Source organism: Pelobates fuscus, chromosome 11 (genome assembly GCF_036172605.1).
Source record: "Pelobates fuscus isolate aPelFus1 chromosome 11, aPelFus1.pri, whole genome shotgun sequence".
Lineage (NCBI taxonomy): Eukaryota > Metazoa > Chordata > Amphibia > Anura > Pelobatidae > Pelobates > Pelobates fuscus.
Genome location: NC_086327.1, coordinates 10234325 through 10252760, shown reverse-complemented (window position 1 = coordinate 10252760; position 18436 = coordinate 10234325). Strand labels below are relative to the sequence as shown.

At 45.8% G+C, this 18436-nt stretch overlaps 1 protein-coding gene across 2 annotated transcripts; it reads right to left on the bottom strand.

The window, feature by feature from the left end:
• Positions 1-5626: 5626 nt before the first annotated feature.
• ZBTB17 (zinc finger and BTB domain containing 17) lies at positions 5627-17655 on the bottom strand. 2 transcript variants are annotated; one of them, XM_063436728.1, is made up of 15 exons: positions 17567-17655; positions 13407-13613; positions 12307-12498; positions 11960-12088; positions 10963-11058; positions 10141-10544; positions 9918-10060; positions 9507-9807; positions 9327-9414; positions 9028-9144; positions 8738-8858; positions 7388-7518; positions 7021-7248; positions 6812-6901; positions 5627-6106 (listed from the first exon to the last, which is right to left on the bottom strand). In XM_063436728.1, the coding sequence occupies exons 1-15, from the start codon at positions 17571-17573 to the stop codon at positions 5868-5870; spliced, it is 2493 nt and encodes an 830-aa protein (XP_063292798.1). In that variant the 5' UTR covers positions 17574-17655; the 3' UTR covers positions 5627-5867. The 2 variants fall into 2 exon arrangements, with proteins under 2 accessions (XP_063292798.1, XP_063292799.1); XM_063436729.1 differs by lacking the exon at positions 17567-17655 and having other exon boundaries at positions 13390-13458.
• Between the last annotated feature and the right edge of the window lie 781 nt (positions 17656-18436).

Genomic DNA, 18436 nt, shown 5'->3' with positions numbered 1-18436 from the left:
CTCCTTGTGGTGCTGTTCTGTGCTGCTTACAAGCCACTATTAAAAACGGGCTAAAATTCATGGGAAAGAAGTCCAAACGGATCAGAAATTGCTAACAACTGATATCCCAGGCGTTATGGACTATTCCATGATGCACAGCCAGGTTGATAGATGGCTGAGTAACAAGCCATGTAATTGTTATGGAACTACTGCCTTAGTCTCAAAGGTCAGCCATCACTGGTATATATTGTTAACGGACATGCTTATTTACTACAGCCAGAATTCAAAGTGCATTTCAAATTGAAGGCCAGAGTAGTCAAACTGAAAGCATAGCTGACTTTACTTTTGGCTATTTTTATCTTAAGTTTGAAATTGACTTGTTATTGTTCCATGATGTCATAAAGTTGGTTGGTCATACAGCATGGGAAATCGCCTACAATAGATATGGCCAGGGGGCAACATTAAAAAATAGACCGATGTGAGGCCAAACCAGCACACAGTCTCATCACACTTCTCTCCCTTGTTTAATTTTATATGAACTGTTTTGTACTAATTCTGGAATACAATATTAAAATAGCTCTACTGTTAAATGTTATTTAATGCAGGGAGAAAAGAACAGGTAACCTCCTTCCACCATAACCTTATAGCTGCAGTTATAATACACAGTGTGCGGGGAGACAGGGGACCTCCTCACACCATAACATTATAGCTGCAGTTATAATATACGGTGTGCAGGGAGACAGGGGATCTCCTTACTCCTTAACCTTATAGCTGCAGTTATAATACACTGTGTGCGGGGAGACAGGGAACCTCCTTACACCATAACCTTATAGCTGCAGTTATAATACACGGTGTGCGGGGACACAGGGAGACAGTGACAGTGGACCTCCTTATAGCTGCTGTTGTAATACACTATGTGCAGGTAATCAAGGACAGGGGGACAACTTACACCAGTTTATCTTCTATTTATATCTACAGGTTTATTACACCGTATAGTCCATTTCATGTATTGCCTTCATTTATTATATCCAATCTAAAATTGTTTGGAAGGCAACTTTTTTGGTAATGTAGGTTGGGGTTTAAAACACTGAATAGCTCCATTAAAACCACCTGCCTGATATCATGTAGGTCCCCCTCTTGCTGCCAAAACAGCTCTGATGCGTTGAGAAATGGACCCCACAAGACCTCTGAACTTGTCATGTGGTATCTGATACCAAGATATTAGCTGCGAATCCTTTACGTCAGCACATTCCACAGATGCTCAATCGGATTGAGATCTGTGGAATTTGGAGGCAAAGGTAACAGCTTGAACTTTGTCATGTTGCTCCAATAATTTCTGAACAATTTTTGCAGAGTGGCAGGGTGCATTATCCTGCTGGAAGAGGCCTCTGCTATAAGGGAACACCATTGTCTGCAACAATCTCTAGGCAGGTTGTACGTGTCAAACTCACATGAATGCCAGGACTCAAGGTTTCCAAGCAGAACATTGCCCAGAGAATAGCACTGCGTTCTTCCCATAGTGCATCCTGTTGCCATCTCTTCCCCAGGTAAACGACCGCACACGCAGCCAGCCATCCACCTGATCTAAATGAAAATGTGATTCATCAGACCAGGCAACCTTCTTCCATTACTCTATGGTTCAGTTCTGACGTGCACATTACCACTGAAGGCACTTCTGGTGGTGGGCAAGTGTCATCATGGACACGCTGACCTGTCTGGCTGCGCAGCCCCATATGCAGCAAACTCTGATGTGTTCTGACACCTTTCTATCATGGCCAGCGGTAAGTTTTAAGCTACAGTATCTCTATGTGATCGGACCAGATGGGCTAGCCTTCGCTCCCCACATGCCTTGGGCACCCATGACCCTGCTGCCACTTTGTTCTTCCTTGCACCCACAAGCTTTTCCATTTTGGAGATGTTCTGACCCAGTCCTCTAGCTTTATGGTTCTTGTCAAAGTAACTTGAATTTTATCATTGTTCCTGCTTTCACATGAAATTCAACAACTGACTGTTCACTTGCTCCCTAATATATCCCACCTCTTGACAAGTGGAACGATATAATCAATGTTATTCACTTCTCCTCTTAAAGGACCACTCTAGTTCCAGGAAAACACTCGTTTTCCTGGCACTAGAGTGCCCTGAGGGTGCCCCCACCCTCAGGGACCCACTCCTGCCGGGCTCTGGGGGGACGAAGGGGTTAAACTTACCTCTTTCTCCAGCGCCGGGCGGGGAGCTTTCCTCCTCCTCTCCTTCTTCCTTGCGACATCATTGGCTGAATGCGCATGCGCGGACGGAGCCGCGCTCGCATTCAGCCGGTCGCATAGGAAAGCATTTACAATGCTTTCCTATGGACGCTTGCGTGCTCTCACTGTGATTTTCACAGTGAGAAGCACGCAAGCGCCTCTAGTGGCTGTCAATGAGACAGCCACTAGAGATTTTGGAGGCTGGATTAACCCTCAGTATAAACATAGCAGTTTCTCTGAAACTGCTATGTTTATTTAAAAAAAAAAAAAAAAAGGGTTAAACCTAGCTGGACCTGGCACCCAGACCACTTCATTAAGCTGAAGTGGTCTGGGTGCCTAGAGTGGTCCTTAACGGTTTTAATGCTGTGACTAAAAAAAAAAGCTATTGCAGGGTGATATTCCCTCTGGATACCAGTGTCTAATCTAACAAATCATGGTTACGGAGTTAATTTAATAAACTGTGTATTGCAGTGAATGGGAGGCCAAAATACTGAGCTGTACAATGTTTCCTATTGCAGCTCTTTTGGTGTAAATTCTGTAATTTCATTTTCAATTTGCTACTAATTTTTAAAACTACATTTGCTTAAAATGGTTGAATACAAGCTTCCAAATCCCAGGACAGGCAGACTGGCCACCTTCTACATGAAACATGGCGGACGATTCGATCCTATTTATAGAACAAGGATTTCCAGAGGACTAGACTGGGGAAAACCAGTTTGTGTATAAAAATCCCAACCACACACTCTTCAGCAAAGATAACTTTCTTAGAAGATTTTTTTTTTCTTCACAAAACAAAAACGGAACCATCTGTGACATTTTATGAACATTAGCGAGAATCGGCTGAACAGGAACATTGGCCGAGCCCACACTGTAAGCAGATTAATCATTAATTGATAGTGGGTCTATGAACCTCACGTGTTTATTAAAGGAACACTCCAAGTACCATAATCACAACAGCCTGCTGTAGTAAACAGTCCAACTTACCACTTACATTGGATCCACCTGGTCTCCTGGAAGGAACTTGTGTTTGCTGTACCACACTAAGCCTTTTGAGTTCATTCAACAAGTGCACTCGGGCTTAGCTCAGTACAGGTGCTTCCAGAGGCAGTGGAGACCGTCACCTAGGGGATCCCAGGTAAGTTGTCATACCATGCTTAAATGGTTTGACTACTTACAATGGGGGAGTGCCGGGGCACTACTGACACCATAACCTCTACACAGACATTTATTTTCAGTAAACATCAGAAATTCAACTACAAAATTAATATTGCCTAAAAGCAGCCATACTGTGACTACAGCAGAGTTGCATATTTTACTTTCCAAATCATTTTTTTCCCCCTAGGTTTTGCAAGCCGGTGTTTAGTAAACAAACCAGAGTCTCTCAGAAGGTGAGGGCCTGGACCATCAATGCAAGTACTGCACATCCTGGGTTTGCCAATAGGAAGACACTCCTGAATGAGATTCACTGTAAGCAGCCTGGGACAGTCACATGGCACTGCCAGAGCACAAGACAGCAGCTTCCATGAATCAAACGCTGCCTAGTGAACCCTAGAAAGGCTACCCTTCCTCCTAGAACCCTGACTGAGTGATTCTTTGCCAGAATCCTGCATTTGGAACAGACAAAACATATTTCATTGGCTCCCGTGGAGGTTACTGCACATGTATGTTTTTACTCCATAACCCACATAGATCACTCCTTTAACCCCTTAAGGACACATGACATGTGTGACATGTCATGATTCCCTTTTATTCCAGAAGTTTGGTCCTTAAGGGGTTAACTCTCCCCAGTCAACAGCAGTGAAGCATTCAATGGGATGAGGAGTGCAACATATTCATTATTTTTAAACTCCTGTGTTAAATAGGAAACGAGGAACACATAAGATATATAAATAATTCACTGTGATTTTTCACATTGGTAAAGAAGTGTCAGGATTGTCATGTCTCTAAGTCTGCTATCCTTCAAAATGTGAAATTCACTGACGTTTAGGGAATAACCTTGTTAATGCATTTAGTCAATTCTCCATAATTCTCAGTTTAGTGAAGGAAATGATACAGGACACATTACGAGGCAGAGAGAGTCCGATACTGGGTTATTTGCCAACACACGGATTGTCAGGAATTCAAAGTAGAGGTCATGATTTAGTTTACATGAGTCACACTGAAAATATAGCGAATTTGAAGAATTATTTTCAATTTGGTTATTTTACCCGAACATTTGAAATGTACTTTGAATTCCAGACAATTCCCTAAAACCAGACATTTGCAGGTGTTTCTCCCAGAAACTGATCTTTGTGAAGAGCTATTGGAAATTCAGACAACTCGACACTTTAACCCACGATAATATCCATTTAAACAAATTGTTCATGCATTATTATTCTTTATTTATAATACTTTTTTAAATTTTTATTCATAGATAAAGATATGTAACTGTAGGGGTGATGTGGATCACTTTAAAGCAAAAAAACAATATTTGTAGCAAAACAAATTAGTGGACGTAATATATTCGAACAGGAATATAAAGTTTATTTGAAATACCTATAATACAATGAATACACCCCATCAGCCACCTGGTTAGGGGTGTTGGGGGGGGAGGGGGGGGAGAGGGCCTAGATTCTGCATCTGCTCAATTCAAGGTTGGGCAACTAAATGGTAACATTTAAACTAATAACCCGGCTCCTCTGTGGTGGCACAGTGTGTACAGAACCTCCATGTAAAGCCAGCCTCACGTGTCCTGTCTCCATAAGGAATCCACTTTAAATACAGCTTCTATTCTGCTGTAACTGCTGAAATATGCAAGCTTGCCTTGATGCCAGACTACCCAGTACACCGAACCAGTCCCTTTCAATCTATCTCATGTATTAACATGACCATTTCCCATTTTATGTCAGAAAGTTCCATGAAACTTAACGGTTTAAACCCTGTATCACAGTCTAGACCTGCAAAACTCCCCTTACCACTTCTAATAATCTCCTAATCAAACTCAAGTTGAATTCTGGTTAGAAAATTCCCATCCAATAGTACCACAGGACCCACCCGTGTTGGCAATTTGTTAATCATAATGGCTTTTGCAAACAGTCCTCCCCCCCCCCCCCCCCCCCCAAACTGGTTGTTTATTTCCATCATATCACCTGGAAACAAAACTTCAGCAATTTCCTCTCGTCCATGTCACTACCAAAGACCATTAGGGATTTGTGCAATACTTAAAGATCATGCTGATCAAAGCACCTTTTGTAAGTGCTTCAGAGGGAAAGTAAACTGTAATATTGATTAAAATATATAGCATTAGCAAAGTATTACAAGGAACATCTTCCTATATCTTTCTTTAAAGTGAGCTGGTTCACACCAAATGCATTCCAATCCAGTTCACAAAAAAAAAAAATTATGTTCAACAAAAATCCTTGACGCATATTGAAAATGATTTAATGTATAATGGCGCTGGTACAGGCCAATATCTCATCACACACATCTGGATTGTGGATTTGCTCAAAATATGTCTAGTGCGAGAAGCAGAAATCAGCGGAGGGTGATGAATGAGTTAAATGAAGTTTTTCTATGCACGCATGGTGTATATGTCAATGTATTCTAAGGTTCCAATGGTTGATCAGGGCTGCAGTGTTCTCCAATGCAGGATCCAGCATAAAGGCCTTATTCAGGTCCCTGGCACTCCATGGCATTCTGCTGTTCAGACAGGAGCTCGCTTGATTGGATGACTTGTTCCGTTTGCCAGGTGGCCGGCGTGCTGTATTGATGATAGAAGTCTGTGTCTGCCTGGAACATGACGAGAGCCTGCGCAGTGTGTATCCGTACATGTTGGGCTAAGCTATTGGCGTCGAGAAATTTATCACCACAGGAGTCACAAGCATAGAGAATCTGAGTGTGGGGATCTGTAAGGAAGAAGAAAATACATTCAGCAATGTAGAGTTTACATCTATTATGTGATTTTACAGCAGAGTTATGTAGTCATGGAAAACAATGGAATGTTTCTGTTGAGTGATCAAGTTTTAAAACTTTACCTGGAACTGTTCTGAACACAGATCTCCCCATTCTGTCAGCCAGAGTGTTCAGTAAATAAACTAAAGAAAGACATAGACTGAGGACACCCTGTTCAAACCTTGTTCCCGTGATGTCACTAACATGACCTCAGATTCATTAATACATCTATACATTTCCTTTAGGTAGGTTCTCTTTAAAATGTAACAAGGTTTGGAAAGCATATTCTGCCTGGCGATGACTTGCTGCCAAGCAGAGGTTTTTTTTTCGGACAGGTATGTGCTGCTCCGAATTGCTTATTTTCAATGTTTTACTCAATGCTGCTCCCTTTTAACGACCTGAAATTGTTATTTTCATTCTCTCTCATGCTAGAAGCAAGACGCTTATTCCTCTTTGTTTTGACTGCAGTTATGATAGAGCAGGTATGGCATCATAAAATCGCAGAGCCCAGAAAACGCAGAAAGAAAATGAAGTTACAAAAGCAAAAACGGTTTGACAGAGAGAAAATGAATCAAAGACCAACTCTGCAAGGTGCAGACTCACAGTTAAATTCCTGCTTTTTGCACAACTTCCCAGTGAAGTGCTAGTGAGACGATTACCTGCTTCCTGCACCTGTTTCACAGCCTTGGTGATCTCTGCTTTAAGTGCTTCAGTCTCATCAGCCGTCTCAGAGTCAGTGACAGGAACCACTGGAAATATAGTAGAGAAAACTCATTATCACAACTTAAGGGTGGTCTCTGGTGTGTGAATGAGTTTCATTGGAGCCTGAAAACCCAGAGAGGTTTCCAACCCATAACTCCCCTCTCACCAGTCAGTTCTGTGACTGCTCCTTCCTCCAGGGCTTCTGCATCTAGCTCGACCATGTCACCTGTCACAGTCACAATACTGAGCTCGTCATCGTCATCTAGCTCATCATCATCATCGTCCCTTAATTTCATGCCAGCCTTGCCCTTGTGCACTGTTCTTACGTGGGAACGCAAATTGTCCACGCGATTAAAGCCACGCCCACACTTATCGCACAGGTATGGTTTCTCTCCTAAATTAGCAAAACATTTACAAATCTTTTGGGTTAACCATTGGACGATCTTTAACATTTCTAGCAGTTTTAGTAAATCCATACAATTAGAAAGAGTAACCAACAGAAACCAGCCCATATTTCCAAGGACCCCACTCACCAGTGTGAATAATGACGTGTTTGGTCAGGTCTCCAACATTGACAAAAGCTTTGCCACAAACATTGCACTTGTGAGGCCGGATGTTGTCGTGATGGCGAATGTGATTGGCGAGCTGACTGGACTGAACAAAGCTGTATAAGAGAATATACAAAGGGTTAATACCAGCCCAAGTGACGAAGTGAATACAAGATTCCAACATATGACATTCATCTTTGTTCAGGAGCTAAAGAAAAGTCTTCAGCAAAGTTCTAGAGCCATCAAGTCTGCAGCGTCCAGGATTGCAGGGGGCACAATCATCAGTTACAAGAAGTAAGTCTCACGGTGTGTCCCAGCCGCTCACAACTCTCACAGTGTGACCCAGCCGCTCACAACTCTCACAGTGTGACCCAGCCGCTCACAACTCTCACAGTGTGACCCAGCCGCTCACAACTCTCACAGTGTGACCCAGACGCTCACAACTCTCACAGTGTGACCCAGCCGCTCACAACTCTCACAGTGTGACCCAGCCGCTCACAACTCTCACAGTGTGACCCAGCCGCTCACAACTCTCACAGTGTGACCCAGCCGCTCACAACTCTCACAGTGTGACCCAGCCGCTCACAACTCTCACAGTGTGACCCAGCCGCTCACAACTCTCAGTGTGACCCAGCCGCTCACAACTCTCACAGTGTGACCCAGCCGCTCATAACTCTCACAGTGTGACCCAGCCGCTCACAACTCTCACAGTGTGACCCAGCCGCTCACAACTCTCACAGTGTGACCCAGCCGCTCACAACTCTCACAGTGTGACCCAGCCGCTCACAACTCTCACAGTGTGACCCAGCCGCTCACAACTCTCACAGTGTGACCCAGCCGCTCACAACTCTCACAGTGTGACCCAGCCGCTCACAACTCTCACAGTGTGACCCAGCCGCTCACAACTCTCACAGTGTGACCCAGCCGCTCACAACTCTCACAGTGTGACCCAGCCGCTCACAACTCTCACAGTGTGACCCAGCCGCTCACAACTCTCACAGTGTGACCCAGCCGCTCACAACTCTCACAGTGTGTCCCAGCCGCTCACAACTCTCACAGTGTGTCCCAGCCGCTCACAACTCTCACAGTGTGTCCCAGCCGCTCACAACTCTCACAGTGTGTCCCAGTTGCTCACAGGTCTCTCAGTGTGTCCCAGCTGCTCACAAGTCTCTCAATGTGTCCTAGCTGCTCACCTTAGCCTTCAGTTCCAACACTCCAAGAGTCAAAGGGTGCTCTAGCCTCACAACACTAGGTTTCACAAGGGGCCCTCATTCCAGATCTCAAAGGGAGCCATAGCTGTAAGTTGCAAGCCTCATATCTCTCTCATTGACTCACCTTTTCCCACAACGTTCACACACATATGGTTTCTCTCCCGTGTGTTTACGGACATGGGCAATCAGTGAACTCGCCTGAGTGAATGCTTTCCCACAGATCATGCAGAGACATGGCTTCTCACCTTATGAATAAAGGAAAAGGAACCAAAATTGGTAAATGGAGGATAAAACAATTCTCATATAATAAGTAATAAGCAAAAATGAAGACAGGAAGAAAAACATCAAAATCAAAACAAGTCAGTGCACTGCTAACATGCACTATTTAACAAACATTACTCTGAGCCAAGTTACCTGTGTGGGTTCGAATATGCCGCTGTAGCGCACCAGGATCAGCAAACTGACGCTTGCAGTGTATACAAACATATGGTTTCTCCCCACTGTGGATGCGAAGGTGTCTCTTCAAATTTCCTGCAGGAGGTGGATACAAGGGGGGAAAAGAAGGGTATTTCCAAGTGAAATAGTATCTAGATTTGGAGAAGTGGACATGTAGAGACATGGGAGAAAAGGGCAGTCCAGATATCAACAACCCTGTCTGGCTATGGCACATTGGGAAATCACACGGGTGGTGATGGCTCTCAGGGACACATTACCTGTGGTGGTAAACTGCTTTCCACACTCTCGACACTTCAGGGGTCCGTCAGCAATGTGGACCTTTAGGTGAGCTTTTAGGTTACCAAGCTGCAAAAGACAGTCCACAAATTAGCCCTAAACCATCATGTTCCCTGACAGCAAGTCTTTGCTAACATTTGAAGAAACTGGATTTTACTCACTTGGTTAAACTTCTTGTCACAGTGAGGACACTTGTGCTCTTTGTTGGTGTCATGAGTCTCCAAGTGGCGCATCTTCGAGGTGGGGTCGGAGAATGGCCGGTTGCAGTACTCACACATATAGGGTTTCTCTCCACTGTGGACCAGGTAATGCCTTTTAAGGTTACCAGATGTGGTGAACATTTTGTTGCAGTCCTTGCACTGGAATTGTGGTTCCCCTAAATGGCGCTTCTTGTGCATGTTCAGGAGGCTGATAAGCCGATAACTCTTTCCACAATCCTCACAACCATGTGGCTTCAAGGGGCTGTGGGCAGAGGAAATTAAAATAACTGCTCCAGGCAAAGGCTATTGTTGATGAAGTTAGATATCTGCCAGGAAATAAAAGCCTATGTAGAAACCACAAGAATGGATTACCTGTGTGTTTTCTCATGCGCTTTGCAGGCTGCGGGGTCGGAGAAGGCTTTCTTACACTCTTGGCACGAGAAGGGTTTCTCTCCGGTGTGGGTACGCACGTGCCTGGTGAAGTTTCCAGTGTGCGTAAAAATTTTACCACAGTACTGTAATGAGCACATAACTCATTAGGGATTAATAACTGATTCAGAATCTGATGCAATGACTGATGTGCAGTTTGACTCACCTGACACTTGTGGGTGGTAGAACCATAGGTCCGTGACTCACTGCGATCTCCGTAAGTAAATGTTGCTACTCGCATGTGCTGGTACCTCACTGAGGTAGCCTGATCAGAGTTTGTGGAAGAAGATTCATTCTCATCTACCCCCTCTCCATTGTCCATCTCATCATGTTCTCTGCTCGCTACATGGCAAATGTCTTGTCGTGGAGATCGCCGCTCAACGGGTAAAGACAAATTATCTTCATCTTGCTCACAAGTCAACTCCAAGCCAGGATGGGCATCAGATGATTGGACCTCTTTCTGCTCTTGTGGCTTTTCTGCCAGAGGACTTCCCTGAGCAGATGACGCTTGCCAAGTGGGGAGATTCACAGAATCCTCTCCTTTGACACACACCCCCTTGTTTGTAACATCTGCAAGATATATACATAAATGTTTTCAGAACCTGTTTTTCCCAATTATCTAACCCAGCGCTCTCCAACCTGCGCCTCCCCCCCCCCCCTCCCGATGTTGCTGAACTACAACTCCCATGATTCCCTGTCTGTTTCATTGAAAGACTCATGGGAGTTGTAGTTCGGCAACATGTGGGGGGCCGCAGGTTGGACAGGCCTGATCTAACCTTATCCCTGAGCTCTTTTATAACAAACAATTCACCAGGCACACAGATTATTCATAGCATACAGTAGTACATCCCTCCTCATGTATTAAGTCACTCTCCTAGTTCTTAAACAGAAAAGCAATTATACACAATTCGCTACTATTACAATAACTCCATACCAAAAGTGTTAGAATATCAAACTGACACCCTAAATTGGACATCCCTCTACGCACCCTGCTCTGAGCCATCCAGTGCTGGCTCCTCCATGTCACTGTCCTCAGGAATGTCTCTTTTCGGCTCACTTTCATCTCCTTTGCTCACACTGCTGCCTGAAGACGACACAAAGGAACGTACATTGACAGTACAAAGACAGATTAAAGGGGAATTTTGAACATTCTGTTTACCTATACCCTAGATGTAACAAATATGTTTGTATGAGGTCTGAAAATTTAAATGAACTTTAGAAATCCACACATCTATCCTGAAACTGGGATCCCTGTTAATCAGCATTATAAAAAGTTGCCCATAGAGAGGAAAAACTTAAATATTGCATCCGTTCCTCGTCATTTGCATTGTGGTGCCACAGGCTATATTTTTTAGTTATACTTTAAAATAAAATGGCTCATTAAATGGAATAAAGATTAACACAATTTCTAAAAGATGTTCAATGTTTTTTTCAATGGTGTAATTGTAAGAGAAGTGACAGTCTGCTTTAAGCTAACACACACTATGGTTCAACTATACTAACTCCATCAAACCTTTTTCTATGTATGTAGATGCAAAGATTCAGTATTGAAGTGTGCCTATAACTCCTAATGAGCAGAGTAAGTGATGAGAACCGCACTCAGTCCCAACGGCCAAGGGTGCTCCAGAGTAGGACCAGCAATCCCAGTACAATAATACAAGAAGAAAAAACTTGCAGGCACTCCAACTTCAAGCCGCAGGCAGATTTATTATGACAGAATGCAACGCAACGTTCTGTCATAATAAATCTGCCTGCGGCTTGAAGTTGGAGTGCCTGCAAGTTTTTTCTTCTTGGATTATTATAACTCCTAATGAGACTTGGTATCACTTTAAACATTGTAGGTGTACATTATACAAGCATGTACAAATGAAAACCTTATTATGGATTTCTTGGGACTAACTGCTATGTCACTGGCACTGTATGTCATCCCATTATTCCAGCAGGGGGATCAGTATCTAAATTTTGATTGTAGCTGTATCACTCACCCTCTGCTGAGGCTCCTTCATTTCCCTTTCCATGTTTGAATGACGCTGGGACTGTGACTCTAGCTTCTACTATCACCCCAGCTTCCCCAGCTGGAGCGGACAAACTTCCTTCTATATGAAGAAGACCTCCTGAGGATGAAGAAATAAAATGGAGAATAACGTTAAATTCCATATTCCGGCCAAAATCTAAGGGAATATAATCAAAGACAAACCCAAATCCACGTCCCTCAGGATAAACATCCAAATTTTCAATGTCCATTTATCACATGGAGTATAACGACTATGTGCATACAATGATACTTGGCTTTGTATTTAACCAGTGTCATATGAGGCAGTAAGGACTCTACCTTGGCTTGCTGTGAGAGTTCCCAGGCTGTTAGAATCACTCCCTGTTGGAATGCTGAGAGATTTCAGAGCTGTACATGCGTTGACAATCTCTTGCATCTGCAAAAAGCCAGCCACAGCCAGTACATCCTCCACGTTTTCCCTAGTCAGGCTAAGACGAGCCGTGTACATAAATTCCAGAACATGACCGAGACCTAAGACAAGTACAAGTGTTAGAAACACATGGAAAAGCTGCAATAAACTATCTAAAAAAGATAGTCAAATAATAGAAACTTTCTAATGCAAAAGGAGATGCATGCTATTAGTGGCTAAATGTAAAGCCTTAATGTACAGAAATGTCACCTGGCATCATTTAATAAGGAATACAATTTCATGTATACATTAGCACATGCAGAGGTGAAAATTACCTTACTTGATTCTATCTCTATGCCAAAACTGTAAAGGCTACAAAACATGGCTCTCACCGGCAGCTGCGTGCACAGCCATCCAGGTGACTAAATGAAGTGGGGACATCCTCAAACTCCGAGAGCGCCCCTACATGCTAGGGATCGAGGGTTGTCATTTGTCTACATTTGAGTGGTTTGTCGGAATCAAATTCCTTTTAAGTCACGGCAGCACAAATTGATCTGCCTGGTATTTACCTGTCTGTATTTCAATGAATAACAACTCCACATGCAAACCCCAGTCTGATCAATTAGTTTGGGCATGGTTTTAACCCCTTAAGGACCAAACTTCTGGAATAAAAGGGAATCGTGACATGTCACACATGTCATGTGTCCTTAAGGGGTTAAAGGAGTTTAATCTGGACAAACCATTTAAAACATACATTTCTTCTAAGCTTTTCACAAAGTAATATAACTAGCTGAAGAAACCATACACATATTTGTAGAAGGGAGGTTTACTTTAATTAAGCAATCAACATACTTTTAAATCAAATTACCCAGTAACCTATCAGAGTACAATAAATTTGATTTTAAGAGTCTTTTTGGGCACTCTGATAAGAATGTTTCAGATTAGCAAGCTTTGAGACCATAGTGGGTCTCCAGCTGGCAAACCTCTGCCTTCAAAACAAATACAGAACTCACCAAACTGCAGTCAGTACCTGCTGCATTGCTTATGTCCAGATGCACCACATCTTTCTGTTCCACAAAGAGCATTCTAAAATACTGGCTACAGGCTGCCAGCACTGCCTTGTGGGCCTTAAAATCAATTCCATCCACCACAAACGTGCAATCGCATAGCAAGCCAAGCTGCCTCTGTTGGTTCAGCTGCTCGAGAACCAATTGACTGTGCTGAGGAAAATCCATAGCTGAAAAGAGAAGAGACCGAAATATGTGTTTTTATAAAATAACTTAATGCATAACTGTCAACGATATAAACCTGTTTCTGGGCGGCATGTGACTGCTTGGATTGACTGACAAGAAGGAAAATCCTGCCATATTCTATTGTTTAGTAATTGTGGGTCAAGAAACTGTATGCCCCCTCTTTCTAAAAGCATGCCCCCTCTTTCTAAAACTAGGTATTGTCAACTGATGCACTCAGCTTATCAGAGCAATCCAAATATGGACAATATCTATATTGCTAAAGGCCGGCAGCCAGCTGAGTCACCAATTGTTTTGGTCAACATGTTTAAAATAGTTTGATCCAGATTAGGAGAACACCATAACTTCTACAATGGCAAGTAGTGGTTATCAGTGTCCCCTCTAAGGTGTGTGCTTCTGCAGGTACACACATCTTTTTGAGGAAGCGCACACATGGTAAGAATTGTCACAAAGTTTTTTTGACTTAAAAAAATTTATCACCCGTCGGCAGGGTCGAGCCTGGGCATTACATGTGTTGCATCGCAACCAGGTGCCAGAAGGTGGGGGGCGCTGCGAGGAGCGAGCCAATGGCCTGTCAAAGAGGGCCAAGGAAATTGCCAGCTTTCACCGTAGGATACCCTCCAAAGCTGGCAATTATACAGTATTGACGAGAAGGTACCTGCTTACCCCAGATGGCAGGTTCCTACTCTGCCGAAATATATACCTGGAAGAGAAAGCAAGCAGTGGCGTGAGGTGTTTACAGATCCGCTCTGCTCCCTCGCACGCCCTCTGTAGTGATGCCAGACTAGGACGTCACTTCAGCCTCGGCATCACTACAGAGGGCGTGCAAGGGAGCAGTGAGAAACTGGAAGATTTCAGGAAGAAAATCCATTCTCCACTGGACCCCAGGGAGGGGTGCCACATCAGCTCTCCTAAAGGCAGGGAGGCTGGATGCGCCTAAAAAAAAAATAAAAAAATGTGTTTGTGAGTGTGTGCAAGAATGTGTAAATGTGTGTCGTCAGTGTGTTTGTGTGTCTGTGAGTGATGAGAGTGTGTGCCAGAGTGTTTAGGCAGCATTAATGTGTATGTCACCATTTATTGGGCAAAGAGCTCTTTTTGCAAAGTCTATGGGTGACATGACATCTCTCTTCATCATCATATAATATTTGCTATGATTGGGTCAGCTGAATTTGATTTATGTGTAAAAGGCATTATGTATACGTCACCATTTATTGGACTGCACTCACTGTTTCTGCTGGAGAATTAATATGTTTGCCCAAATGCAGTCAACAAGCTACCAATAATATGTTTTTACTGAATGAAAGGACATTAAATTGCTATTTAATGTGGCAAGGTGGGGCTGAAGCTTTGTGGTAAAATATAAAGGCACCAAGCTGGAATGTTTTTCTTGAACATTTTTAACTGTGTGAACCCTTGTCTGTGCAGTTCCCCCTATTGCTTTCTATGGACTGTCTGACAAAGCAAAATGGGAATTAGCAGAGAGGCACGTCTGTCTGAATGGCCGACATTACAGTAATACGGCTGTGTAACTACTAATACTACATTATCACATAGGGTCACCTCCAACCTGCTGTGTGCTTTCAAAATTCAAATATACGGGATGAAATAAAACCAAACATAATGCTCACAAGAAAAGTTAAGATGTCTTCTGCAAATGTCGTGCCCAGACTTGGAAAGAGGTGAAAAGATTATTTTAATGGGGAGATGAAAACATGCCACGAAGGCCTGTGAACCTGTGTTTAGGGCACATGTGGTACAGCAACTACAGCAGCTGAATTATCTCAGGAATGACGCTGTTATGGCAATTCATCTCTCCCACAGACAGACAGGCTGCCTCAGTCGCCAATCACAGACAGAGACAGACAGGCTGCCTCAGTCGCCAATCACAGACAGAGACAGACAGGCTGCCTCAGTCGCCAATCACAGACAGAGACAGACAGGCTGCCTCAGTCGCCAATCACAGACAGAGACAGACAGGCTGCCTCAGTCGCCAATCACAGACAGAGACAGACAGGCTGCCTCAGTCGCCAATCACAGACAGAGACAGACAGGCTGCCTCAGTCGCCAATCACAGACAGAGACAGACAGGCTGCCTCAGTCGCCAATCACAGACAGAGACAGACAGGCTGCCTCAGTCGCCAATCACAGACAGAGACAGACAGGCTGCCTCAGTCGCCAATCACAGACAGAGACAGACAGGCTGCCTCAGTCGCCAATCACAGACAGAGACAGACAGGCTGCCTCAGTCGCCAATCACAGACAGAGACAGACAGGCTGCCTCAGTCGCCAATCACAGACAGAGACAGACAGGCTGCCTCAGTCGCCAATCACAGACAGAGACAGACAGGCTGCCTCAGTCGCCAATCACAGACAGACAGGCTGCCTCAGTCGCCAATCACAGACAGACAGGCTGCCTCAGCCGCCAATCACAGACAGACAGGCTGCCTCAGCCGCCAATCACAGACAGACAGGCTGCCTCAGCCGCCAATCACAGACAGACAGGCTGCCTCAGCCGCCAATCACAGACAGACAGGCTGCCTCAGCCGCCAATCACAGACAGACAGGCTGCCTCAGCCGCCAATCACAGACAGACAGGCTGCCTCAGCCGCCAATCACAGACAGACAGGCTGCCTCAGCCGCCAATCACAGACAGACAGGCTGCCTCAGCCGCCAATCACAGACAGACAGGCTGCCTCAGCCGCCAATCACAGACAGACAGGCTGCCTCAGCCGCCAATCACAGACAGACAGGCTGCCTCAGCCGCCAATCACAGACAGACAGGCTGCCTCAGCCGCCAATCACAGACAGACAGGCTGCCTCAGCCGCCAATCACAGACAGACAGGCTGCCTCAGCCGCCAATCACAGACAGACAGGCTGCCTCAGCCGCCAATCACAGACAGACAGGCTGCCTCAGCCGCCAATCACAGACAGACAGGCTGCCTCAGTCGCCAATCACAGACAGACAGGCTGCCTCAGTCGCCAATCACAGACAGACAGGCTGCCTCAGTCGCCAATCACAGACAGACAGGCTGCCTCAGTCGCCAATCACAGACAGACAGGCTGCCTCAGTCGCCAATCACAGACAGACAGGCTGCCTCAGTCGCCAATCACAGACAGACAGGCTGCCTCAGTCGCCAATCACAGACAGACAGGCTGCCTCAGTCGCCAATCACAGACAGACAGGCTGCCTCAGTCGCCAATCACAGACAGACAGGCTGCCTCAGTCGCCAATCACAGACAGACAGGCTGCCTCAGTCGCCAATCACAGACAGACAGGCTGCCTCAGTCGCCAATCACAGACAGACAGGCTGCCTCAGTCGCCAATAACAGACAGACAGGCTGCCTCAGTCGCCAATAACAGACAGACAGGCTGCCTCAGTCGCCAATAACAGACAGGACAGGCTGCCTCAGTCGCCAATAACAGACAGGACAGGCTGCCTCAGTCGCCAATCACAGACAGACAGGCTGCCTCAGTCGCCAATCACAGACAGACAGGCTGCCTCAGTCGCCAATCACAGACAGACAGGCTGCCTCAGTCGCCAATCACAGACAGACAGGCTGCCTCAGTCGCCAATCACAGACAGACAGGCTGCCTCAGTCGCCAGAGACAGACAGGCTGCCTCAGTCGCCAATCAGAGACAGACAGGCTGCCTCAGTCGCCAATCACAGACAGACAGGCTGCCTCAGTCGCCAATCAGAGAGACAGGCTGCCTCAGTCGCCAATCAGAGACAGACAGGCTGCCTCAGTCGCCAATAACAGACAGACAGGCTGCCTCAGTCGCCAATAACAGACAGGACAGGCTGCCTCAGTCGCCAATAACAGACAGACTGCCTCAGTCGCCAATCAGAGACACGGGCGACCGGCTCCCTCGGTGCTCACAGGCGGCCTGGCCGGTTACTACACTAAGGGTTTCCCGGCCGGGTGATTAAGGGGGGTACCTGCCATCCCGCGGGGCCCAGCTGCCCTCACATTATGCAGCAGATCCTACAACCGGACAAAGGGCGCCGCCATTCCGGCACAGGGCGGAAGCTGGAGGTGAGCAGGCGGTCGCATATCCGCCACGTCACTTCCTGTCACACTGCCCTACGTAAAGATAGTAGGCGGCCATGTTAGAGGCTGGCAAGTGCCCTCATCTCTTGAATGTTATTGAGGAGGAGGGGGGTAGTGTGGTACAGACTGTCCTTCAACAGGCGTCAAGGGCCATGGGATAGACTGGCCCTCAGACAGCAGCCATGGGATAGACTGACCCTCAGACAGCAGCCATGGGATAGACTGACCCTCAGACAGCAGGGGTCCATGGGATAGACTGACCCTCAGACAGCAGCCATGGGATAGACTGACCCTCAGACAGCAGCCATGGGATAGACTGACCCTCAGACAGCAGCCATGGGATAGACTGACCCTCAGACAGCAGTCATGGGATAGACTGACCCTTAGACAGCAGCCATGGGATAGACTGACCCTCAGACAGCAGGGGCCATGTGATAGACTGGTCCTATGACAGCAGGGGCCATGGGATAGACTGACCCTCAGACAGCAGCCATGGGATAGACTGACCCTCAGACAGCAGCCATGGGATAGACTGACCCTCAGACATCAGGGGCCATGTGATAGACTGGTCCTATGACAGCAGGGGCCATGGGATAGACTGGTCCTAAGACAGCAGGGGTCCATGGGATAGACTGGCCCTCAGACAGCAGGGGATAGACTGGCCCTCAGACAGCAGGGGGCCATGGGATAGACTGACCCTCAGACAGCAGGAGTCCATGGGATAGACTTACCCTCAGACAACAGGGGTCCATGGATAG